Consider the following 25,243-nt stretch of genomic DNA (forward strand, 5'->3'; position numbering starts at 1 on the left):
AATGCTTAAAATATAATAGTAATTATTAGGAACCAAATACGCCAATCAGTAGTGTATCAAAGTGCTAAAATTGAAGATGCTTTTCAGGTTTCAGCTTTGTCACCAGTTAACACAACCTAACACAAAAATACAAAAGTCAAAGACTTTAGACAAACTGAAATCATTCTTTTATTTAAAAACAACAAAAATATAAACCACACTACACTTTTAAAAAGCTGATTTTCTCCTTTGTACAGATACATTTTAGTGTTGAACGAGTATTTTTAAAAATGGCCACATGTGTACAATCATCACAAAGACACGGAGATAAACTAATGTGAAGAAGAAAAAAAAAAAAAAAGGTTTCATAAAAGTTCCTATTCCTGGAAAAGCCTGTCAACCAGTTTTCAGTCAAACAACATCCGATATGCAAACTCATCTAAGCATTTAAAGGGAGCTCACCCCAAGCCAAAATAACTCCCATCTATTTTGGTCTGAATCTACACAACAAATAGTTGAATAAACAAATCCCTCTCTGCTGTGACAGCTCCATAAGAGCAAAATACATCCAAAAAAACATAAAAAAACCCCAAAAAACTATTCCTTGGACTATGAAGGAATGTAGTGCTGGTTCTTCTTTTTTCCCTGGCTGGCAAAATCAGCACAAACACAAAACAACACGTAAAAAAACAAATATCAACAACTGACCAGCTAGAAAACAACTGAAAGACTTGGATTAAGCTACACATTAGTCATTGAGTTCACTCCCTAAATAGTCTTCATATTTTTTTTATAAGTGAATAGATCTCTATCACAAATCTACACCGAGTGTTTTGGCACAAAATCTGGCTGTATATTTTGTAGTTTGATATGTACTCTGCATTAAATAAACAATTCCAAACAGTACTTGGGCCGTGTAGGTTGTGCTGATATGAAGCGTTGGCAAAATGCAAACTGACTGTATAACATCTGTAAAATAGATAGCTGTACAATAAATCATTCACAAAAACAAAATTCAGCTTTTTTTTCCTCCTTAGGTTACATTTCGATAAAGTAACTTAATCCCATCATTATTAACGTCACGCCTGAGGTACCGTTAGCACGTCCTTCATGATGTGAAACTCCGTTCAAGCTCGTCCAGTCAAAAGAAATAATAGTAACTAGAGAAATGTGCAGCAGGATTTGTCCTAGATTTTTCGTTTTTTCTTTTCAATGTAGGATATAACAACCTTGACAGCAGCAGCATGGTCACACAACATATCTGCCAACACTAAACACTGAAATATTTTTTTTTTTCCAGTACAAAAGCTCTCCACCCCCACAAGCCTCATAATACATTTTAGCTTCATAGTAGCATAACAGGCTGTTTCTGTGACTGTCTACTATACTGACTTTGCTTGTTTGAAAATCATTAGATGCTAGATTTTGCACTGAATATTAAACTAAAGCTTTGTTCTCGGTTTGACTTTGTCATTTCATAAATCTCCAGCATGCTTAGTGTGCATGATGTTGGGCTATGGACAAATACCGTCCCTTAAAATAAAAAGAGGCGCAAAATAAAATGATTTTTTTTTTTTTACTTATTTATTTTATATCCCCTATTAATCCCACGAGGGGAAATTCTAAGAATTGAACCAGAATTGTTCTATAAAAGGTAGTTTGTGGCTCAATAAATCCTCTGCAGCAGAGAAAATATTAATGATTACTGAGTACAATCTAACAGAGAGAGAAGAGACCCTTCCTAATCTGAAATATCTTCGACAACTTTTCATAGTTTGTGTACCTCGTTTTTTGGTATGTGCGATGGAACGGATAAAAAGTGGGCAACAGGATTTATAAAGGTACCTAGTGAGAAAAGGTGACCTCCTGAAAACAGGAGTGTTGACAGATATGTTCGTTAGACTGCCCCAGCTGCAGGACAGAGAGGGAACCTGTAGTTTATACACATAACTCCGTCTTCAGTTAGCATGAAGTCCACCGGAACCTCAATGTGTTTTTACAGGGCGTCACGCTCAGGGGAGAAGAGAGCTGCCAGGCCGAATGCTTCACCGCTCTGTACCAAATCCTTGTCTGGCTTTGGGTTTTTATAGAGCGATGGAAGATTCCGGATATGAACCTCCTTCCTGAACTGCTGGCACAGAGCTTTCTGTTGGCAGGGCACAGAGAGAGGAGAGGTTAAACAGAGCTATCCAAGACCTACAAGAAAGAATTTCATTAGATCGTACAGCCCGGCTGAGCTGCTGCACAGAAAATTTACAACACAGCCAGAATCACACTGCTGAGTAATGACTTGCACTGTTAAGCCAGTATCTCTGGTCACTTCTGATGAAGCACATGGGGACATACTGGAGACGCACTGCTCTCTAGTGGCAAAATGTGGCATTACCCCAACAGTTCCGGCAATGAGCTTCTTGAACTGGTCTCGTCGCTTCTTCTCTCCAACCTTCTGGGCCTTGGGGTCAATGAGTCTGTTATCATACTGGTCCAGAGCATTCACACTGATGTTCGGGATCTGGGTCATCACTGTTCTCAGCTCTGTGTAGCGAGGCCGCTAACAAAAAGGGACAGACAGACAGATCATTGTAAAAGTGATGCATTCTATGAGCCAATGCCAGATATCAGTTTGGGTCGATATGCAATATTTGGTGCCGATAAACACCAAACGTAAGGTTTTAACAACATGTGATAGCAGGGAGCCTTTTCATTCATATTTAGCCTTCTTCATTAATAATAAGGGTGGATTGTAGCTGGATGTGTAAATTCTGTTTTCTGCTCAGTTCTGTCTGATTTTCTTCTCTATTTTCTTAAATTTTCACTGTTCAGTCACTTTTATTACCCATGAAAGTCCACATACTAAAGCATTATTAAAATTGTTTTGCAGACACTGTTTCAGGGTAATTTGTGGCTGCCTGCTAGGTTAGCCGCTAGTCGTTAGCATAGCCTTAGCCACTGTGAGAGTGGCCAATTTCCTAGTATGTGGCACCATCTTGCGTTTCTCGCTCAGTATTTGCCATCCCTGATTGAGAGACATTTCTAAGACCACAGTGTGACTAAAGACAGGAGAGAGGAGGCATGTCAGACCTGAAGCAGTGCATTTAATTTGTCATTAATATGTCAGTAAAAATACTGATAATCGGAAAAATGCCAAATATCAGCCAGGCCCAATATTAAGACCCCTAAAATAAAAAAATTTCCACATGAAATGAAAATCTATTTTCTCCTTAAGCTAGTACAACATCACCACAGCAATTTAATCAGAAACTATTTTGATTATTGATCAGTTATTTTTCATTCAAGTATCTCAAATCTTCCCCGATTGTAGTTTTTTCTGTTTTTCTTTGTTTTAGATGACAGTTGGCTAAAACATGAAATCTGATTTTCACTATTTTCTGACTTTTTGTAGATAAAAGATGAATTGGTGATGGAAACAGTTCAAGTAATAAGAGATATCTGTGCATTTCTCTTATGAGGTCAAGAGCAGATACAGCAGAGATCATTGCCATTCGCCTCACCAGGTTCTCATAGATGAGCATAGCCAGCTGAGAGAGAGTGGAGTTACAGATCTCATGCTGCCCATGAACCTGAAGGCCTCTCAGAACGCTGGTATAGAACCATAAGACCGCTTCGGGAAGGAGATTACCACCTACGACCTGGAAAAATAGAGCAGAAGCAGAAGGAACACATTAGAAATATGTAGATGAAACAGTTTTTACAGCCATTTTCAAGTCATATATAGTGAAGATCCATTAACCCAAAACAAAGGTGTTAGTGGTCAGAAAGGTTCCAGGGTCTAAATGAAATTGCACGTGAAGAATATACACAACCAGTCACATACTTGATTCAACAGAATTAGGCAAACCGAGTGTGATCTCATGAGGGTCACAAATATCCGAGTTAAGTGCATTACTTCATGAACTTACAAGAGGGTTTAGGTAATAAAATTTTCCAACTGCTTCCACAAAAATAGGTATTTCAAGTCTGCTTGTTATTTATACTTTCATGTCCAACAAAGCCCATTAAAAGACCAAAAGTAACAATGAAGACATTAAGCCAACAAGTGCTTGCTGTACATCCAGAGTCTGAAGCAGCACAATCCTCTGTCACAGATGCCTAAAGACAATTTAGAACGCATCACTGAGCCTCAGTGTTGCACAACAAAGGCTCCTTCATTACAATGAGCAGGGGCACTGCGGTTTATTTTTAGTCTATTCCACGTACACACCCTGCTGCTGAGTGAGAGCACCATATCTGGGGCTTAAAGTAGTTCCCAGCAGTTGCAATACTCACTTCTGTCTGAGTAACATTTTGTAAAATCTCCTGTGCTTAGCTGTTTCTGGAAATTATCTGCCCCTTTTCCCCCCCTCAGTGGTAACAGAAGGATTTGGTGTGGAAAGCTAAAAACAGGGTAGAGAAGTGTTGCACTGTTGGTTTTGGTCTTTTCATGGGCTTTATGGACGGTGACAAAAATGTAAAGCAGAGCCAGCCAATGTGAAAGTAACACGAAAGCTTAAAAAAAAAAAAGATCCAGGTTTATTTTGACATGTTGCATTGTGGGCACTCACCGGTCGCAGGAGGGTCCAGCAGACGATGGAAGCGCTGCGATGACAGTTTGCGGTGTCCTTCCACGACAGCAAACTGAAGGACAGGGTCAACAGGGACATGTAGATGGTCTGTGAGGGAAAAAAAATGGTGAAACTTTTAATAAAGCATTTGTTGTGCTTAGGGATCGGTATTACTAACATTATAATGGTACTATTACTTGCATCGATGCTGCTTACTGGTCCACTACTTTAACAGTATTCCTATCAGTACTTTTTGATTGCTTTGCTTTTAAAATAAAAAACTAAACAAATTAAGAGCAGAATAAAGATTGCTCTTACATATTGTAATTAAATCAAAATTCATATGGACACTAATCTAATCAGAGGTTTGACTGTTTCATTGATCTGTCCAGCATTATATCAGAATTATTAGCTCTACCTTGAACCACTATTAAGTAAATATCAGTACACTGTGCTGATAAAATCGGTTTCATTTTTCACTTTTGAGTGTAAAACTAATGCAGGACTTTCACAGCATTTTTAGTGAAGAAAACAGCTGAAGAACATTCAGTTGGAGCACAGCTGAAAATAAAATAAGAGTTTGTCTGCAGTCTCTGAATCACTAAATCCTGTTGATCTGTGCTCTGAAAGTGAAACTAAAATTCCGAGCTACAGTTCAGGTGATGCATGAATTTCAGACCGAATCAATGAACAGCCACAGTTAAACAAAGGACTGGAGAACACTTACTTTCCATCACTAGCTAATGTTTGGATAATTTCATTATATGTGCATGTGCTGCTAGCAAATACGGTTAGAGAGGGATGAACCACGAGCTCAGCAGTCAAACGTTTCTCTGTCTATACGAGATGAATATTACTTCAAGTTTCAATAGATTGCTTCTGCGCTGACATGCAAACGACTTGTTATATTTGTGGCAACCAACATTTTCTGCATCAGTTGTAGTGAAGTTTAATCAGACTACTGTACATTCGTCTCCTTGTGTGCTGCACAGAGCTAGAGACTCCGACACGCAGAACAGCTTTTAGGATTTGGAAAGCAAAAGCATATCATCCAAACATACACATCAGACACGTCTTCCAGTGATGAGCTAGAACGTGCAACACGATGTTCTTCTTACTTTCGAAATTATATTTAGCAGAACCATTAATGTTTGAGCTTATCGATCGTCCGGTATTTAAAAATGTCATCCTGGGGCTCCGTACCGATCCCTAGCTGCGCTGTTCTCTGAATGTTATGTGATGTGTCTGAGGCTCACCTCATGTTTCATCAGGCATTTTCCCAGCTCAGTCAGCTCCTCCGTGGGCTGCGCTGGAGACGCCGTCTGCACAGAATCCATCATCATGTCTTCTTCTGTGAGAGCACATTTCAAGCAAAATGTTAGGAATCTTACCAAACTAAAAACAAACAAAAATTAGGGTGTTGATTCAACTTCATCCAATTGGACTCTTACCATCTATTTCCTCCTTATTTGCTGCAGGTTCAGGCACTTTTCTGGAAATACAGCTCACGACTACGAGAGAGGAAATGAAGTATTGTGACCCTGTAATAACTCAACTCCCCACTTTACCTCCTGTCTTGGACTAAAAGCTGATCAGGCAGTTGTGTGCTACATGCTGAAAATCTCACACCTCATATTTCTTCTTGCACCCTCAATATTGAACATCAAACACCCCTCAGCAGACATTGTATTAGCTATTTTCATTTCAGTGTGAAGAGTAGAGGTCTGATCCTTTAGTGGTTGCTGTTAAGAAAACATATCCATCCAACAGAACCGGAAAGCAATGGGACTGAACCCACTGCAGTTGATTGCAAAACTGTAGTGTCCTGTTTGGGTGCTTGCCTTGCGAAAATTCTGACAATAAAGTGTAGTCCAATCAAATGAATGGCACCGTTTCCTTTTTATAAACTCAGGCATGAGGTTGTCAGTCGCTCAAAACAAATCCAACCGGAAGGAAAACCGTTATCTGCCACAAAATGTAGCATCTCAGCTCTATCTAGGAATTATGGCTGATACATGCACTTTCCAAGCGTGTTCTAAAACCACTTTCAGACTGTACAGCTGGCGGAAACCCAACTTCACCATGTGACTAAAGTGCATTAGTGGGATTAGTAGGCCCTGGGCTGCACTTTACAGTCAGTTTAGACAGGGACATTATAGTACGATCATAAAACTAATTGTAATAAATATAATTCACATTTGCAATAAATTTTCTCTTTGATCAGTATGTTTGCCAACAAACGCAAAATGTCGGCAACATAGTGATTAATCCGGTGCTGGTTAACTGACTTTTTTTCACCGTCAAACCTTCAACTCCATCTTTTTTTTTTTTTTTTAAATCATCTGTTTACACTGGAGGACAAACGTGAGAATTACTTAAGGCAACACTTTTTAAAATAATGTGTGCATTTATTTGATGCAGATACTTTGCAAAGGCAGAGAACTGCCACTTAGCTCTATGTATTACATATTTATTATAAGATTAAGCCACTTTGCTCACTCATAAATGCACAGATATGCTGTTATAGGACTGAGTTTTTCCTGTTCTGTGATGTTGTCCTGTCAGTGATTGTGTTTATAATGTAGTGGGCTTTGTTGAGAGGAGTGCATTTTGAAGCTAATCCTACTCTGTATGTTTGTTTTTGCTTTAGTTTGTCACCCATCTGTACATGCTGTACTTATATATATGTGACTGCAAGCGGGAGCTGTAACCACAAACACTGATACTTACTGAGCAGATCCAGCACCTCCCTGGTTAGCAGGCGAACTAGCTGCTCCTCCAAGATCTCCTGTGTGACCTGGTTCTCCTGACAGACCACCTCCTCCTCATCCTCACCGCTAAAAAGAGAAGAACACAAATCTAATTTGTATCTTAAGATGTAGTTCACCAGAATTGCAAACAGCATATTCAACGTCGCTTTTAACTTTCAGCGAAACACACGAATGTTCAAAGGAGCAGTTGTCAATCAAGCTTTTCTTTTGCATTTACCCTCTGAACCCCAAAACCCTTTAGAAAAGAAAAAATCTGAAGCCACAAAGCATAAAGAAATAATAGTCAGATTTTCAACAGTCTTTGAACTATACATCTGTGACATGCAGTTCCATCTTCAAAATCATCCAAGCGTAAAAAAATTGACATTTCACTAAAATGATTTTGCTTTCCACATCTCAATTAAATAGCCTGCAGAAAACAGATTCTGTAAAAAAAAAAAAAAAAAAAAAACAATTCTGCATACAAAGAAGCTGTAGCATGTGACAAACATTCAATGACTGTTGATATAAAGCAGACTGGAGACAGTGGAAACAAAGTAAAAATCAATGTAGTTTACACAAATATTTATAAATGAATATAATAAAAAGATACTGGTAATTCTAGGTTATTTTACATTAAAAAAAACAAGGCCTAAAGGGTTAAATCCCATTAAAATAAACTACTGAGAATAGAATAGAATAGCCAGTTTATTGTCAAACAGAACATACACTAGTTGGTGCACATCAGACTGAAATTTCATTAAAATTTTCGTTACAAAAAATATGTATCTATAGACACACACCTGTACACATACACATGTACACATTTATTTTTACAGAGCAGATGTATCATCAGTATTGCACGCAACATTGAAACGTAGCAGCAGTTTTATCTTCAGTGTCTACGGGTGCCCATAAGGATTATTTGAGTTCAAGAGTATTCATATAAAAGACAGCAGTTTCAATGTGAAATGCAAACTGCATTTAGGGCATTAGTGTGTGATTTCCATTTTTCATACTTGACTGTTCAAATTAAATGAATACACATGGAAACATTAGAAACACTCCACCATGCTTACTTAATAGATGTCCTCTGGTTGATGACCTGCCACCTCATGTTGAGTCTCTGCAGTAAAAAGCAGAAGCAAGGCCATAACAATCGGCAACAAAAACAATTGTGGGTGAGCGAATAAAGTGTGGCCAGTTCTGAGCTTAATGATACAGAACAGGAAGTGCGGAGCTCCTCACCTGCATCATGTAGGCGAACAGAGGGCCCAGCAGAGGGCAGAGCAGACTGTCATAGTACTCCTGAGGACACGACAGCACCAACTGCCTCATCAACAGACGTACACTTGTCAAGGAAATTCAGTGTTACCAAAACACGGGTCTAAATGAGTGTAGGAAAAACACCTTCTGCAAAGATGTGCGTCACCAAACTGCTGACCGAAGCATGGCAACGGAAAAAACTGGTAAATCAAACGAAGCAAAGGCAAATAAGGATATGAATCATCGGGCGAAGTCTGTGGTCAGGCACGTGGTCGAGGGAGACAAAAGCAGAGCCAGCTATTCCTTCAGCCAGCCTCTCAATGGTGTAGAATTCCTGCTGCAGGGACAAGCCTGCGTTTCCCAAGATTTGGAAGCTACCGTCGTAAACAGAACAGAGATGCAGGTGATTTTTAATGTGCAGCAGTAAATGAGGGATAAACGATAGAGGGGAAAAAAATCGGTATGGGATCACTGCAACAATGCAGTTCTCACCAGTTGTCATATAAGGAGGTGAAAAATCCCTGCATGCGCTCCAGGATGCTTCTGTACACAGGCGAGACATAAATATCCAGAGAAGGCTGAGAGAGACCTACAGAAAACACACGTTGAGAAGGTTTAACCACAATCTTTTCACATGAAGACTCACTACGGCGCAAACAGCATTTACAGAAAGAAAGCTCCTCTTACCAAGAACCACATTCTTCTCTGCATCCATCATGTCGTGGGCTCTAGAGAAGGTCTCACTCAGGCGAGACATGTTCTCTGGTATGAACAGACTGTTGTGAGTCCTGCAGTGAGGAGCAAACAAAGGAGATTGGTCACAGGTCAGTGTTTTGATTAGGAAAATGGCCCAAACACAGGTATTTGATATACAAAAAATAAAATAAAAAGGCGTGCCTGATGAGAGTCAGTAGATTGGGCAGCAGTACATGAAACTGAGAGGTGCAGGGGTTTCTATAGATGGGAGCTCCAGCAGGGGAGTAGCCCACCACAAAGCCACCAGCCTTGGCTTCCTCCAGATCTGCAGGCCAGCGTGCCCGCTTCACCACAGCCAGCATGGCATACAAACAGAAACACAGCTGGAGGAAGATCAAGAAAGGGAGAGACACTGTTACAAGCAACATGACTGTGGTCAACTACAAGCAATTTTTATCTTTTCTTGTGGAATGGCTCTGTGGAGCACCACTTTGTTCAGGAGTGGAGCATCTTAACAAATATTTAACAGAGTGGCTTGAAATTTCTCATGTCACATCAACTAGTAAACATTTTTAATGAGCCTAATACTCCGATTTATGATCAACTACCTGTCAGACAATCTCAGTCTCATCTGTAGTTTGTGTTTAGTGTAATTTTTAACATATTTTAGCTTACTTAGATGCTGAAAATTATACACCAACATGCTAGCTTTGTTACTGTAACATTGGGATTGAGGTATAAGCACCAAAGTATTCATTTACTGTCTCACAAAACTGTCAAAATGGTGCTAAGATTTTAGCCTCTCTGTATCTTACAACATAAATTTTCTTCTTTTTTTTTTTAATTGTCTAAAACGTACATACTGAAGCTGGGCTCACTATAGGAGTTTCAACGGATTGTGAAAATGGGTTGCATCATGGACATGAGGGGAAGCTTCCCAAATATTCTTTCAATCTCAGCCATGTGCACACTCCACTACAATAAGGATATTGTCATGCCAGAGGGAGCACACAGGAAACAGAGCATCACCTCATATGATCTCGTGTGGAAGCAGACTAAATTAATTCTATGAGAGACAATCTGCAGTGAAAAAAATAAAAAAGCAGAAAGCTAGACGAGTCTGGATAATTAAATGGTTGGAAAGGTGTTGTCAACAGGGTTTGTCTATTATTCAGTGAAAACTTAAGCTGAGATTTTAAGTATCAGTTTTATTATCTGAAGCTAACGTTAGCCCCAAGGGCTAGAATGTTAGCATTGCTTGGCAACAGTGTCTGCTGCTGCTGGCACTTCAGAGTCAATCTGCAAGTCATTTGGGACGAACATCAGGTCAGACCAAGCCACAGCAGTTTTTCTTCAGATTGTTAGTAGGGGTGAAATGGGGGTAAATAATCAACAAACTCCTGTAGTAGGAACCCAGCCAAAAATCATCATCTGCACACTTACTCGTCCCCTATTAAGGCCCACTGTATCTGTGTCAGTACTTTGTGACTCTGTGACCACCTGATCAGCTCCAACAAAGAACAGGAAGGTGACAGGGTCCAATAGGGCGCTGAAGCACAAGAAGAGAGAAAACGATTATTTGTTATGACATTAAAACTCATCATGTGAAATTTAAAGGAAAGAGAGAGAATTCAAAACACACCGCCTCATCTCATCTGAGGTCCAATCTGCAACCACTGAGGCCATCAGTTCATCTATGAAAGCCTTCTGTTTAGCAAAGTCTTTGAACTGGTTGCTGATGAGCACCAGAGCCTCCATCAGCGTACACTTCTCCAGGTGAGTCAACAACACCTCGCTCGAAAACAGCTTCTTCACGTGATTGTAAAACATGTCAAAGCAAGGCTGTAGGAGAAAAATACATAAAACAACAGTCAAAACTATCGTCATGGTTTTTCACCAGCATGGTGTACTTCAAGTCCAGTTTTTTTCAGATCTATGAAATGTTTTATTTTAACTGCGATACAAAGACTATTACCAAGACGAACTGTGGATAATCCCGGCAAATTTTGATGATGGAAAAAGAGGCGTGCCTCCTGACGTTTTTCACAGCTCGAGTCCAAGGCACCTGAAGATGTCAGAAGGAGGATATTTTTTCTTTTGATCTTGAATTTGAGAGATAAGGGGAAAATACCCATATCTGGCTATGTGAAGACAACTTACCTTGTTCTCCTGATTAACCTCAAATGTGATGGCGTTAAACAGCTGTAGAGAGAAACAACAGCTATTCTGAGGTCACTGTCACTCAGGAGAAAAGAAGTGTTCTGAAGAGCATTTTAAAATTTGGTGCTGGAGCTTATAAAACAAGATAAATTATGTCACAAGGTCAATTTCTTTTATCGAGTTTGACAACACACAAACTACATTTAGATAGTAACATTATTATCTTGTGATTTATAATATAATTCAGACTATTGCCACCATCTCACACACTAATAAACAAATTCTAATTATTCACATTACACATGTTGCATGTCAGTAGCTAGTAGCAATAATATATGTACTGTAGATACTCCTAAATATTATGTAGTATTGAATAACAACTCAGCTGACCTTGTAGAGAACCTGTGGTATTAAGTGTGGTCTGTGTATGGCAAATGGGAAGAGGGCCGAGACGTTCGTGAGCACACAGGACAAGATGAGCGGATCTTTGGTGTCGTAGTTCAGCACAGCCTGCAGCAGCTCCATGCTCTGATCTATGGGCAACTTCTACGTAGTTTCAAGAAGAGTGAGGCAAACCTTCGCATTAGTATAACCACAATCAGTGTTGTTGTTGTTTTTTTTTTTTTACACAGCATTTCTGTTCTCTAACTAAAACTTGACTTCATTACCTCCTCTTCCAGACTTTTCAACATCTGTAAGAATACACAATCGGCAAAGACAGTCATTGCATCCCACTGGACCACTGATGGAGACAGGAGGGAGCACAGGCCCTCTGCAGTCTTAGCTAGAGAAGAGGAAAGTGAGAAGTAAAAAGTTCACTCACTGCATAAAAAAATCTCATGATCACAGACTTAAATGAAACTTTTGATTTCGTCCTTCAAGTGAATCATATAAAAAACACCCGCTTCTGCAAACGACATTATCAAAATGAGTCATACCCAAATTTGCTGCAGATCTCTCTCATCTCACCAATTGGGACTCTTTCCTAGCCCAAATAACTCCCACATTACTGCCGGGCTTACATATTAAATCAATCAAATCCACCACAAATGTGAATAAACCAAAGCACGTCTGGAAAGACTGATAAAGTTCCCTCTCTGACACTGTGTCAGCGTGTCAAGTTTATAAGAGCAAACACTCACATGTGACGTCTCCAGCATCGACTGGGCTGGCGATCTGATATTGTAACCACTCTGCTGCTATCTGAAAAGCCTCTAGAGGAACAATGCGACATGCACTTCTCAAAACCGCTCCCTGTTGCGCTCGGAAAGCTGCAAAGCACGAAAACACGTCAACAAAAATGCAGAAAAAAAACAACTAAACATTAACTGAAATGAAACTGAACTTACAATTAAAGAAAGAGTTGAAGTCCTCGTCGCTGTCAAAGTCCACACGGGAATATTCGCAGCTTGGGTTGTCGTCTCGTGATGGAAACCCGGCCTAGAGAGACATAGACAAAAGAAAAACACAACGTTATTATTTTTATTTATCAGTGTAATTAAAAAAGGGCCATGAACAATATTAACCAGAAATGTTGCCATATGATGTATTTCACCAGAGCTAGCTTTAAGATTTTTTTTTTTTTTTTCAAATTTTAAAAACAAGAAACACATTTGAAAATAACTTAACATTTTCAAAGTTCAGAAGATGATGCTAATCTAAAATCCTGCCATGGTGGTATTGCATTGATTTTTTGCTCAGGACAAATTTGTCTCTAAAGACACTCCAGCGGTTTGATGACTGCCTGCCTGGCTTGTCCCCAACAAGCGATACAATATGACATGTGGGAGAGGATCATAGCATGTATGAAGATGTTTGCAGACCTCTTATCAGATTATATTTTATAGTTTTTTACCAGGGTTTGCTGTGTGACTTCATATTTAGATTTGAATCCAGCAATATGTCGAGATATTACCCTGAGTAACATCCTGTTTGGCTTCAATTCACAGCACGAATGATGTCAAATACACCAACATCTCACCTTGACCAGGTTGGTCATAGATGCTCTGAGGTATTTGGTGGTCATCTCCACAACGACCGCATCCTTTGACAGAGTCTCATGTCTGAACAAAGCTCCCCATGTTGGTAGGGTGGTTGACTTCAGAAACTGCAGAATAGAGGGGAAAAATTACAAAAGACAGATTTTTTTTTTTCACTCCAATGCAGTTTTTCATAAAAGGATTCAGTGGAGAAAGCTTGAAGTTAAAAAAAACGTCACTGTCATCTCACCTGACTGGGATGTGTAGTGAAGGCTAAAATGGCTTCCATGTATTTGCTTAAATTTGCAGGTACTTCCACCTCGACATCTGAGCCCTGCAGAAAGAACATATCTCCAAGTGATTCATCAGATAAAGTCGAAAAAAAATCTGTGATTTTACATAATGTCTGTATGAGAACCAAACTGAGATAAAAGACAATGTAAACACAGGAAATAACATGAGGCCAAATCAGGACAAGCTCACCACTAAGGAGCAGAGCTGGCCTCCCAGAGCACACAGGACCTGACAGAGTCTTTTCAGGAAGGTGTAGCGCCGCTCCACCACCTCCACGGCTCTGAAGGTACACATAGTAAGTCGCAGCCACCTGTGCTGAATAAACTCGCATCTGTTTTGTGTCCCAGAGAGGGTGCACATGTCACATTACTTACCGGGAGTCAGAGGATTTCTTACATATCGCTAGTCCATCTGCTGACCTGTAAACAGACACACAAACCAATAAATAGCAGCAAAAAATCACAAGTTGAAGCCAGTATAGAAGAATGATGGAGAGAAGTAGCTAAACTCACTGTGCTGCAGAGAGGATGTAGTGAATGGCCACATCGTCAAACAGCAGCATGAACGGCTTCCTTTCGTCCAGCTTGCCCTGTGGCAGAATGACAACACACATGGTTTGTTGTTATTACATTATTCTCAGTTATTTGTCTACCTACAAAGACTTCTCTGGGTTGAAGTTAAGCAAATGGTACATTACTCATCTGAGCAACAGTTCTACAAATAATGACTGGTTTTACATCAACTTCCCAGTTATCACTTGGTTTTTGAGGTGTCGCGTTTTTGTCTTGGCACATGTGAACATCTTATCCTCATTTCAGAAACAGGATTATGCTAGCTGGAGTACTCAAGACAATAAAGGATACTATACTTGTTGTGATCCCTGTTTGAGAGTGTTGCTGCTACCTACATGGGCTGGCATCACTCCGCCCAAGTGACGTAGCAAAAACACAAACCTCACAGCTTTGTGCACCACATTGAGAGAAAATTTTGCCCTGTGCTACTGTGAACTGCTAGCCTAGCCGTGCTAGACAACTCACGGCAACGAATTTAATTCTCTGTCAGGGTGGGTCTAGTTACCCTCCATAAGGCTCGAGGTTGGATTCTCCTAAAACTGGCCGGACCAATCACCATGAAGTGTAGAGTCAGAAGGCGGGTGTAACTAAGTGACGACAGAGGCGTGACGATTCTGACAGAAACAACCGGAGCACAATAAACAGTTATCTTTCGACTCGGCTTTGGCCACAGCCCTGAAAGATTTGAAGCTAAAATTCAACTTGAAAGATAAACAAAGGACGGCACTGAAGTGTTTCATTGAGAAGAAAGACGTATTTGGACTTATGCCGACGGAATACGGCAAATCCTTAATATACCAGTTGGCTCCGCTGGTTGGGAAGCTAATGGGACTTAGCCACAATCCGGCGCTCTAGGAACTACGTCAGCCTATTCGTTGCGCTGATTGGTTGTATACCTACCCAATTGCTGCAGAGTGATTTGAAAGACAACCTTTTAGCCCGCCTCCCTCCCTGTCGAGCGTTCCTAGACCCTTGTGTCTTAAGAGCTGGGTCCAGCGCAGCTAGGCTAGTGAACTGCCTTTTCGGCATGTCTTTTCCCTGCAACTCACCTTGCGGCTCAGACCTATGAGCAAACACTCTGCTGCCTCCAGCTGCAGCTCCGGTTCGCTCAGCAGCAAACACAACATCTCCAGCAGATGGCAGTTCCTGAACGTAACGTGCACCAGGGACACCCAGTCGATGTAGCCTGCGAGCGTATTCAGCGTAGCCACAGCGACTCGACAGTGAGCTCTGGCCTGTGTGTGGAAAGTTGGAAAAAAAAAAAAAAAAAAAAAAAAGAGAGAGATGAGAGAATAAACACTGACACCAGAACAACCAACGCTTTGTGAGGTTCATTTTAGAACAAAGATGCAGTGATGTTTTCCTCACCTGCAGTTCATGTCCAGGTATCTCTTTCTAGTTTAAAAAAATAAATAAATAAAAATCAGACAAGTGTAAAAGTCATTTTACTGATAAATTTTCCATTCTCAGTAATAAAATAATAATGTCAAAACCACACTGACATGTTTCCGATAGTCCTCGATATTAATATGCAGAATAGCCATCATGAAACTGAAGATGTTTTCCATCTTTTGGGTGAGCGTTTGCTGGATGTCTCTGCGTCGCTGAGTGGGCAACGTCTGGAAGGTGACCACGTCCTCTGCCAGCCTCAGAAGGATCAACATGACCAGCTCTGTTTGTGCCTCCTATGATGGGCACATGCCAAAGTCAGCATACATTATTCATTAACATTTAAAAACATCTGTAACTACAGGTTTAAAGGGAGGCCTTTACTTAGAAAATCTTTGCACACTGACAAAATAAGGAAGCTGAACACTAATGAAGTTGTTTAGGGTCATTGTTAAAAGATGGCGATATCTACAGATGTCAAACTTTACATGATGAAGTCATATGAAAATGAATATGACTAATCCTCACCTAGTCCTTATTTGCATGCGAGTCGTTATACAATCCTATTCAAAATGATTCTATGCTGCTGGCTAAGGAAACAAGTGACATACAGTTATGAAACACAGTAAAAGTTCCTCACCCCCTGGCTAGTGAGAGCCTCCATCTCTGTCAGCATGTCAGGCCAATTCTGAGGCCACTCTCTCTTTATCATTTCCACTACGATTCGTGACAGGGCATCTTTGATGTGGCTCTCCTCCTCCAGGATACTACGAGTACCCTAAAAAAAAAAAAAAACAGTATCAAGAATCAGATAAATGTCTACAAGCCTATCTTTAAATGACTCATATTGTGTTTCTAATATGCATCTTTCAATTTTCTGCTTAACACACTGCTTAGGAGGTTGATTCCACCATGACTGTACAACCTCTGGATTAAGCCATGTTATAAACAACTGATTTCAATATCTGTAGATGAGCTGTCTAGGCACGCATCGGGAAGAAAAATCTCCCTGCTCCCTGACAGCATGGAGCAAAACACTAAATCACACAGCAACTGAGTGTGTGAGACCAGGTCTTTGCATCACTTCTACATTTCTCTCTCAGGGGTGACTTTACATGGAAATATCACTGGATTTGATAAATAGCTGTTGTTGTTAACTCACTGAGTTTGTCAAACATTGTGGTTATAAAATATGTATTTTAGTGTCGCAGGACAGCAAGTGAGGAAATGTTTCTGAATTAACAGCTATCGCACACTCTAAATGAGCTGTGTTTCAGTCACCATTTTATACTTGTTTCATTGTCTGACAATGAAAATAGAAAAATCTGTAAATGAGAACAGCTTTAATGGGAACTGGACTGTATCATAATACACTATATGTTTGCGCAGAAGAAAAGGAAATAGATGTCACCACCGGCCAAGTTTTGGGTGCACAAAAACACAACAGGAAACATGGAAACACTTTAACCTACACCCAGGCCTTGTTTACTGGTTTTAAATCAGTCTTAAAGTGCCCACCATAACAATTTCCGCACAGCTCTGATCTGTGGGCATGTGATCAAAACTAAGAGCAATGTTAGCCACTTTAGACAGGCAAGGTGCTAAGGATTTTTTGCCATTTCATTCATCACTTCTCCGATGCTGAGAGCGCATAAATACTCTTGTGTTCACATTTGGTACCAACAGCAGAACATTTAGTGGGCTTTATTCATGACCAAGACATTTTAGAATTAGTAGATGCAGCACTGCAAAATAATCAAACTTTGGTGGACTGTGCTGCTTTTTCAGAATGGATTATCTTGCAAGCACCGGTGAGACAGGATTATGCAAAGTTTGAGCTAGATGACAAATAGTTCCTCAGCTGGTACTTTGCAATACAGTAAAATTCTTTCTTCTAGCTATGGAGGGATTGAGGAATAGCAGATGTCTTCATATCTTAACATTTAAATGGTAAATGCTTGTATTTATATAGCGCTTTTATCCAAAGCGCTTTACATGATGATATGTCACATTTACCCATTCACACACACATTCACACACTGATGGTGGGAGCTGCCATGCAAGGTGCTAACCACAACCCATCAAGAGCAATTAGGGGTTAGGTGTCTAGCTGAGGGACAACTCGACATGTGCATGATGGGCCGAGGATCGAACCGGCAACCTTCCAGTTACAAGACGGCCACTCTACCCACTGAGCCATCTTCAGTTTACACCTCCAAGTTTATAGCAAAACAACAAAAATAGCACTTTACTTTCAACATGTGGAGCCTTACAGTATTATTTTAACCATAAGACAGATGCTGTTAACATCCTATTACTGTAACACTTACATTGGTTAGCAGCTGCATGGAGCACTCCTTCAACTGGACTTTCTCTTGTTGCTGCATGTTGTTCCATCGGAATCTGCAAAAAAAAAGATAAGCTTTGGGTCACATTTGGAGCTTTTATTATGTCATGTTTTGTAATATTAGATCCAGTTCAACTCACTTGATGACATGCTCCAGGATTTGCAAACCAAAGTGTCTCACTACAGCTGGCTGGGCTTTGTCAGCTAATTGTAAGCCACATGGGACACAGAAGGAGCTTGTCTCTTTAAACTCTTCACAAAACTGTTATAGAGAAAAAATATTTTTATTTTATTTACAACTTTCTCACCTAAAGGAATGCAGTAATAAAAATTATGGTAAAACGAAGCCAACATTACCATGCAATGTGTCAGACAGCAACAGCTAACTCACAAACATGACAATAAATATCTGAATAGCATAAAGCTAACCTGTCAACTAGCCTTTCCAGGTTAAGATACTTTTGCCTTTAGCAACATAACATTCGTTTGCGTCGTTAAACTGACATGTCGTCAACAATCGTTCGCAGTCAATCGGTGTTAAACCAGATGTTAGCATGTGTAGGAATGGATGAATCGACAATGTCTGTGGTGGCTGAGGTTATAATCGTGACATACCGGCTAGCTCGCAAACCATATGGCCATTATCACTGTAAATGTAGCTAATGCTAACTGGCAAAGAGTGCGAGCGATGCTGTTACTTAGATACCTCTGATAAACACTGACAGTTTCTTTAGCGACAACAGCCACGTTATTATCTTACATTTACCACAGCACCAACAAATGACAAGCTCAGCTAACTAGCAGCTAGCTAGCCACCCATAACGATGCTACCTTTAGGGCCTCCAGTCGGTAAATTTGGCTAGTTTCTGCGTCCATCATCACATTCACAGCTTTTATAAGCTGCTCACACATGGCGGCCACCTGCTCAGCCATGGCTTCAGGTAGCGTCTCTCTGTGGACACGAAAGTGAGTAACTCCCTTATGCAAAACACCTGCAAGACTGAGAGCAGCGGACGAGCAGGGAGGCACAAACGTGCACAAGGTAATGTGCTTCTGCTTCTTCTTCTGCTGCTGCTGCTGCTGCTGCTGCGAGCGGGTTTGAACCTTTGACTTGCCGTTGAATTGGAATTCTGGGAGTTGTAGTCGAAACCAGGGTTTTTAAAGATCGTCTATGCAGTGAAAGAGAAACCACTTCTGAGTTTTAAAAACATGTCTGGGCTGAGAATCTCCAAAGTAGCAATGATGTACATGTTGAAATAAGTTATCAAATGAACAGACAAATAATTAAAAATGTTGTCTTTTTTATACATATGATTAAACCTCAGCTCATTAGATTGTTATATGAGCATTTTGTTTACAGAATGGAAATTTAATTTCAGTATAGATTTTGTTATTTCAAAATGGCTAATTGAATTGCTTAGTTGAATATACTAACAGTGATGTTGTAGTCATCACCAGTAATTAACTGTCAGTCGATCCTATTGTTTTACCATTTATTGGTTCATGATGCTATATGTTTTTATTCACATAACTGTTCATTTCATTATGTCTAATTTACTTATTCAATAATAAATGCTTTGGATTTATAAACAATGTTTCTTTTCTTGGTTAGGAAGCAGTTGTTTTGCTCAGTTTTTTCATTCTTTGCTCCTGCCTGGAACAAAATTGAAAAGTATTTAATCTACATAAGATACAATTTGGCATTACCCTTCTAAATTTCTAAAAGAACCCAAGCTATAGGCTTTTTTTTTTTTGAATGGAAGAAATCTTTGGATGTTGATAGGATTTGTCAACAAACGACTTAAACACTCAATTCAAATATTTTTGGCTGAAATTATGACAACCTAATTGACTTTCAATCATAATTCGCCATGGACAGATCAAACTGGTAAGCAAAGGGACTCTTTGCTTTGACTCCATTAGTTTAAATATACGTTTATAGGATTCTATTCTTAATTTTTTAATTGGTAGATAATGCTGTGGTTGTATGATTGTATACTTAACAATCTCAGTTGTTCAATTAGTCAGATACATTTGTATAATAAACAGTATTGTTGCAGTTTAACCTTAATATAAACTTGCTGGGTAAATTTGTGGAATAAATAATATTGTGGAGATGGACCTCAGTACATAAATTTGTTATGAAAATTTGTAACATAAGTCTTATTTCTCATAGGAAAGCACCTTGAGTAAACATTGGTTGTTTCAAATGTGATTTATAAAAAACATGACTTGTGTAAACTGCCAGGAAGAATTAGGAAATGAGCTGGTGTGTGTTAGGATTGCATTAACCCTCTATTTGTCCAACTCTGCACCCCAGGTTTGCACAAAGTTATCTGATTACACAAAAATCATTTTGAAATATGAAACATTTAATTATAAAAAAAAATGACCCAGTTTAAGGTCCTGTCAAGTTGACATGATAAAGGTTTAATGGTGCAAAAAGGGTTGCAGTGGACATAATGACTTACATATAGTAGCAAACTACTATAAACATTAATGATGAATCTAGCTATGTTTAGCTATTAGACATGGTGGGAAGCGGCCTTAAATAGTAATATATTAACTGAATTTATCATTCACAGTCATTTACAGTAGGGCTAGTGCTTTAAGTTAAATTGCTGACTTGGTGACTAATCCTAATTCTAACAGCGATATCAGGAATTAAAGGGTGGATTTGTATATTGGCAGGCCCATTCTGAAAACAGAATCAATGTGATCCTTCTGTTGTGTTTTGCAAGTAAAAACTATTTCATGAAGCACAAAGAGAGAATCTGATACGAAAACTTTTTTAAGATACCTACTTGATTTTTCCAGCTTGACACAAATGAGAACTCGTGTCCGCAAACTATTACAGTGAAAACACTTTAGACGGACATAGATATATTAAAACTGTTCTTCACTCAATTTCCCATTTCAACACATTTTCTCACTAAGAGGCAGTTAAAGGGTATTCAATATAGGCTCTATATACTGACACGGAAGCATTGTATTAAGATACACTTGAAAAATGTATCAAGCAGTTGCAGGAATTGTATGTAGCTACCATAGATTTGGAAACATCACACAAAACCCACATTGAAAAGTTAAGGAAGTAAATCTGTCAAAGATTAAACATAGTTTGTTTAAAGTTCCTTTTCAGTTGTTGATTTAACCAATTACAACTCACCTCTGTGCATCAAAGTCACATATTTAAAAGTTTTTTTCATGAATATAAGCCCCTCGTGTCTGAAAATGTCTTAGATGTAACACATACAACTGCTGACTCCTTGTTTGCTGCAGCTGGAGCCCACCCGCTCAACTTTGAAGGATTTGTTCCCAAAAATCTGATCCGTCTAAAGGTCAGGGATTCAAGCCCCAGCAGTGTAAGCTGTTGGGTCTTTGATCGAGGTCCTTAATCCTATCTGCTCTAGCAGCACCATTGATGACCCTGTGCTTTTAAGGGAGCTTCCAAACAAGATTGAACAGGCGAAAAGGCAGTTTTGCATGATCAATAATGTATTAGAAATGCACCAAAAAATATGGAAAAAATTAAAAATGAAACAAAGGAAGTCTGAACGTGTATTAGAGACTGTCATGATTACACAGCTGCAGCTGTAAAGGTGGAAATGCTCAGCCGTGGCACTGACTTCTTATTTTGCAAAAACAACAAAATACACAAAAAGACATCATATCCACATGCTAACAAGACAAAAAATAACTTAAAGATGCATTTGAAAAATGCAAACATGTCCCTTAAGATTTCTGACACAAATTGCAAGAATTGCATGAATTTTTGTACTTCTATTACTTATTATTTACTTTTATGATGCCTTGAATTTGCTACATTGTTGATTTGTCTTGATATGCTTGCACCTTATTTGTCTCACAACATTTGCATTTTAAAAATATTTTTAACTTTCTTCACCAAATTCCGAACCTACTTGGCAATAAAACTGGTTTTGATGTAACTGTTGTAGATTTTGACACTTCATACAGAATCTACTTTTGAAAGTGAAAGAGAACAGTTTGTCCTTGCAGGATCAATATATGACTTTTTTCAAAATAAATAAAATACAAATGAAACCCAGGAAGTCTGAATTTTTGTTTTCGACAATTTCATTAATACACTGCAGTTTCAAGGTGGAAATGATCAGAAAAATCACAATATGCACATGCTAAGGCAGAAAAAAACAAACTTTAAAATACACTTGAAAAATGTGAACATATCCTCCTAAGATTTCAGAATTTAAAAATTGTAGGAACTGCATATATCGCACATTATCAAGTGAATAATTTGCACACTCCTGTACAATGTAAAAAATTCTATTATTTTTACAATTCTTCGGATTTGCTACACTTCTAATTTTCCTTGAAACACTTGTATTTGTCCTGCAACACTTACTGAAGTCTTTTAATCTTTCTGGAAAATAATGCCAACATGTTGATGTTGGTGCTTGGACTATGGTACAGCTGTTCTACTGTTCTGTATCCAACTGTTCTGCATGCCTGTGAACTGTGCCCAGGGGACAAATAAAATTTTTTGAATTGAATAGAATTGAACTGAATTGAATCCTCATATATGAAAACTCACTTGTCAATAAAGATGATTCTGATGTAGTTTTGGTAGATTTGGGTCCGTGATTTAAAACCCCTTTTTAAAAGTTGAAGAGGTCACTCTGTCAAACATCAGGGTTAGCTTGGTAGCCATTTACTCCACCCACTTCAACTTTACCTTCAGAGTTGTCTATAATGAGCAGAGTGAGACCTCTTATCTTTGCCTGACTCTGCTCGTGATTCCTACCTTTCCTGCTTTTCCTGGGAGTTTAATTTACTGTCAATAATTAATGAAGTGAGTAGTGTCAGTGTGGAGTAAACTTTAGAGTATATTGAGGTTTTTTGTGGCAGTAGTGAGCTTCAATACATGTCCACGGAGCTGTCTGGCCGGAGGGGAAGTTTCTGCTACGGATCGAGGAGGCGGAGCCTGAATTCCACAGTGGACTGAGTTTCTCCCGCTACGTCACTTCGGGATAGGCTGCGAGCTATCGAGCAACACTGTCAGTCAGCGGGGTTTCGAGCTGGTTACCTACACGTCCTCTGGTGAGTAAAAGATGGAAAAAATATCAAATAACTTCTCACCAGGTTGTAATTTGGTTTATTAGAATATTTTTCACAAATTTTGGTGCTATTTTGAAGCGCCTCTCGCTTCCAACGAGCCATTAGAAAGTTCTGAAGCGATGCTCGCGCAACTACAACGGAAACTTTTGTCATGGAGGCCTTGTTATTTGTAGCAACAGGTCCACGACACGGGATGCGATTATCACGAGTGGATTTGACTGTTGGGCATTTTCTCGGTCCAAAAAATAACCGTGTGCTTTTTTTTTTCATTGCAGGACGGAACCCCCGAAGCAGGAGAAAGTCGCCTTGCCTGTCGCGGCTTTAGGCTCTGGGATTAAAGTGATCGTCCGCTTTCGTCGAAACTGCCAGTGGGGATTCATGCTGTGTTGGTTAGCTAAATGCGGTACGAAGCTAAAATGATGCCGGTGAGTTTGTTTAATTGACGTCGCTTTAAGTTTTAACGTCGTCCCGTATTGCAGTGTGTCTGTTTACGACGTTATAGCTCCGCATTAACCCCGCAATGCTGCCGCTGTGTGTTACCTGGGCATTTAAATAGACGTGGCAAGTTCATCCCGTTGCTACTTTGTGCCATTTCCATGTCAACACAAGCTGCTGCTGCTGGGAAGTTTATTATCTGTGACTGCTTGTGATTATACTCTAATGTGTTCGCTTTAGGGGATGTTACTCGCATACACGACTTTCTTACACACACACACACACACACACACACACACACACACACACACACACACACACACACACACACACACACACACACACCAGCCATAGTCCCCCCTGCGTCAAAACACCATCTGTGTATCCCAGTTGGGACATCTTCCTCAAAAGATGGTCATTCACTTGCTGCACATGCATTCACTCGTTCGTACTACTCTGTTGTGTGCTTTGCTAGTACGCATATAAAATACGTCAATCCTGCTCAGGACACACAGCAAGCAGCAGGCACCTGCCAAGTCTGGCTGGCACTCGGCTAACCTCAGCTCTGGACTCCTGCCATGTCATCACCATCATCTTCATCATCATCAGAGGTCCATTGCCTTTGCTGCAGTTCAAGGCTCTATCTTTCAGCACTTCTCTGATGTGTGGAGGGAAGGGCAGCGGACAGTGGTGTGCCTATACTCTGGAGAAATAACCTTCCCGACAAATAGAAATGGAGCCTCATGAGCAATGCAGTTTTACTTTTCTGTTGTGGCTCTTCCCGCCTTCCGGTAAAGGAGCAAAATTCAAAGATCAAAGACTACGTAACTAGTAAAACTTTAATCCAGTGAGAGTTTACTACGTCTACAGCTTGCTTATCTCCAAGTGTCATGACACAGAGAGATATAACTGACAAATATCCTCACAACCAATCTGTCACTTATACATTTTTTGTTCTTTATTAATTCAATAAATATTTATTTATATGATAGTGACAAGTGCTAAACAGTATCTTAGATTGACATTGCTTATACTGTTACTTACTTTACAGTAAAGACAACACAGAAAAGCAGCAAATCCTCATTGTGTTAGAAGTTGGAACCAGAGTAGTTGTATTGGTAATCTGACTACAATGATTAATCTTGTATGAAAATAATTTTCAGCTAATTATCTGTTGTTTGCCTAATCGCTTAATTAATAAATCATTTCAGAATTACTTCCTATCAGCCCTTGTTGCCACATATTTAAAGACTTTTGTCTTTAAATATGGTCAGCCATAATTGTCAGATCACATGCTTTACAATACACAGGTAGGTTTTTTTTGTTTGTTTTGTTTTTTTACAATGATGTTAACAATTAATGAAAACAAATGATTATCATGCTGTTTATCTATGCCCAGCTTCTACTATTGTTACTCTTCCTGCCTCAGACCAATGCGTCTTGTAAAACAGCTTGATCAGTGTGTTATTCATCTTAGCAGTGGAGACACGGTCGTATTTAGATGACTCCTGTCTGGTGCATGACCTCAGTCTGCTGCTGGCACATAGTCCTTTGTTATCAATAAGCTCAGCTCTCATTGATATAAATTGTCACCCTTAAACACAGGATCTGTTTCTTTATTAGTCAACACACGACCTTAGAAATTTCCCCCTTTATTCCCAATTCTGTCACCCGAGAATATATCTGTATATGGTGTGTTTGAATGAGATACAGCTCC

The 25,243-nt window shown here is 39.5% G+C and overlaps 2 protein-coding genes across 3 annotated transcripts in view; one reads left to right on the forward strand and one right to left on the reverse strand.

Moving 5' to 3' along the window:
- Window positions 1-155: 155 nt before the first annotated feature.
- LOC110948512 (exportin-5) lies at window positions 156-19,101 on the reverse strand. The gene is made up of 33 exons (XM_051960087.1): window positions 18,826-19,101; window positions 18,135-18,256; window positions 17,978-18,050; window positions 16,288-16,425; window positions 15,761-15,943; window positions 15,627-15,653; window positions 15,308-15,493; window positions 14,199-14,275; window positions 14,061-14,105; window positions 13,876-13,966; window positions 13,643-13,726; window positions 13,395-13,520; window positions 12,763-12,853; window positions 12,556-12,684; window positions 12,082-12,197; window positions 11,804-11,959; window positions 11,414-11,455; window positions 11,229-11,318; window positions 10,896-11,095; window positions 10,697-10,802; window positions 9,455-9,636; window positions 9,245-9,345; window positions 9,050-9,146; window positions 8,795-8,931; window positions 8,540-8,637; window positions 8,371-8,417; window positions 7,272-7,378; window positions 5,993-6,052; window positions 5,798-5,892; window positions 4,542-4,649; window positions 3,492-3,629; window positions 2,366-2,530; window positions 156-2,125 (listed from the first exon to the last, which is right to left on the reverse strand). Exons 1-33 carry the CDS (start codon window positions 18,925-18,927, stop codon window positions 1,976-1,978), a joined length of 3,669 nt encoding a protein of 1,222 aa, XP_051816047.1. The 5' UTR covers window positions 18,928-19,101; the 3' UTR covers window positions 156-1,975.
- Window positions 19,102-22,916: 3,815 nt separating this feature from the next.
- LOC110948542 (apoptosis-stimulating of p53 protein 2) overlaps window positions 22,917-25,243 on the forward strand; it is a 31,980-nt gene continuing 29,653 nt past the window's right edge. For both annotated transcript variants that reach the window (XM_022190113.2, XM_022190114.2), the window contains exons 1-2: window positions 22,917-23,073; window positions 23,367-23,516. In XM_022190113.2, the coding sequence (XP_022045805.2) occupies window positions 23,490-23,516 (27 nt within the window). In that variant the 5' untranslated portion in view covers window positions 22,917-23,073; window positions 23,367-23,489. The remainder of the gene's footprint in view (window positions 23,074-23,366; window positions 23,517-25,243) is intronic.

This window comes from Acanthochromis polyacanthus, chromosome 15, assembly GCF_021347895.1.
Source record: "Acanthochromis polyacanthus isolate Apoly-LR-REF ecotype Palm Island chromosome 15, KAUST_Apoly_ChrSc, whole genome shotgun sequence".
Taxonomy (NCBI): Eukaryota; Metazoa; Chordata; class Actinopteri; family Pomacentridae; genus Acanthochromis; species Acanthochromis polyacanthus.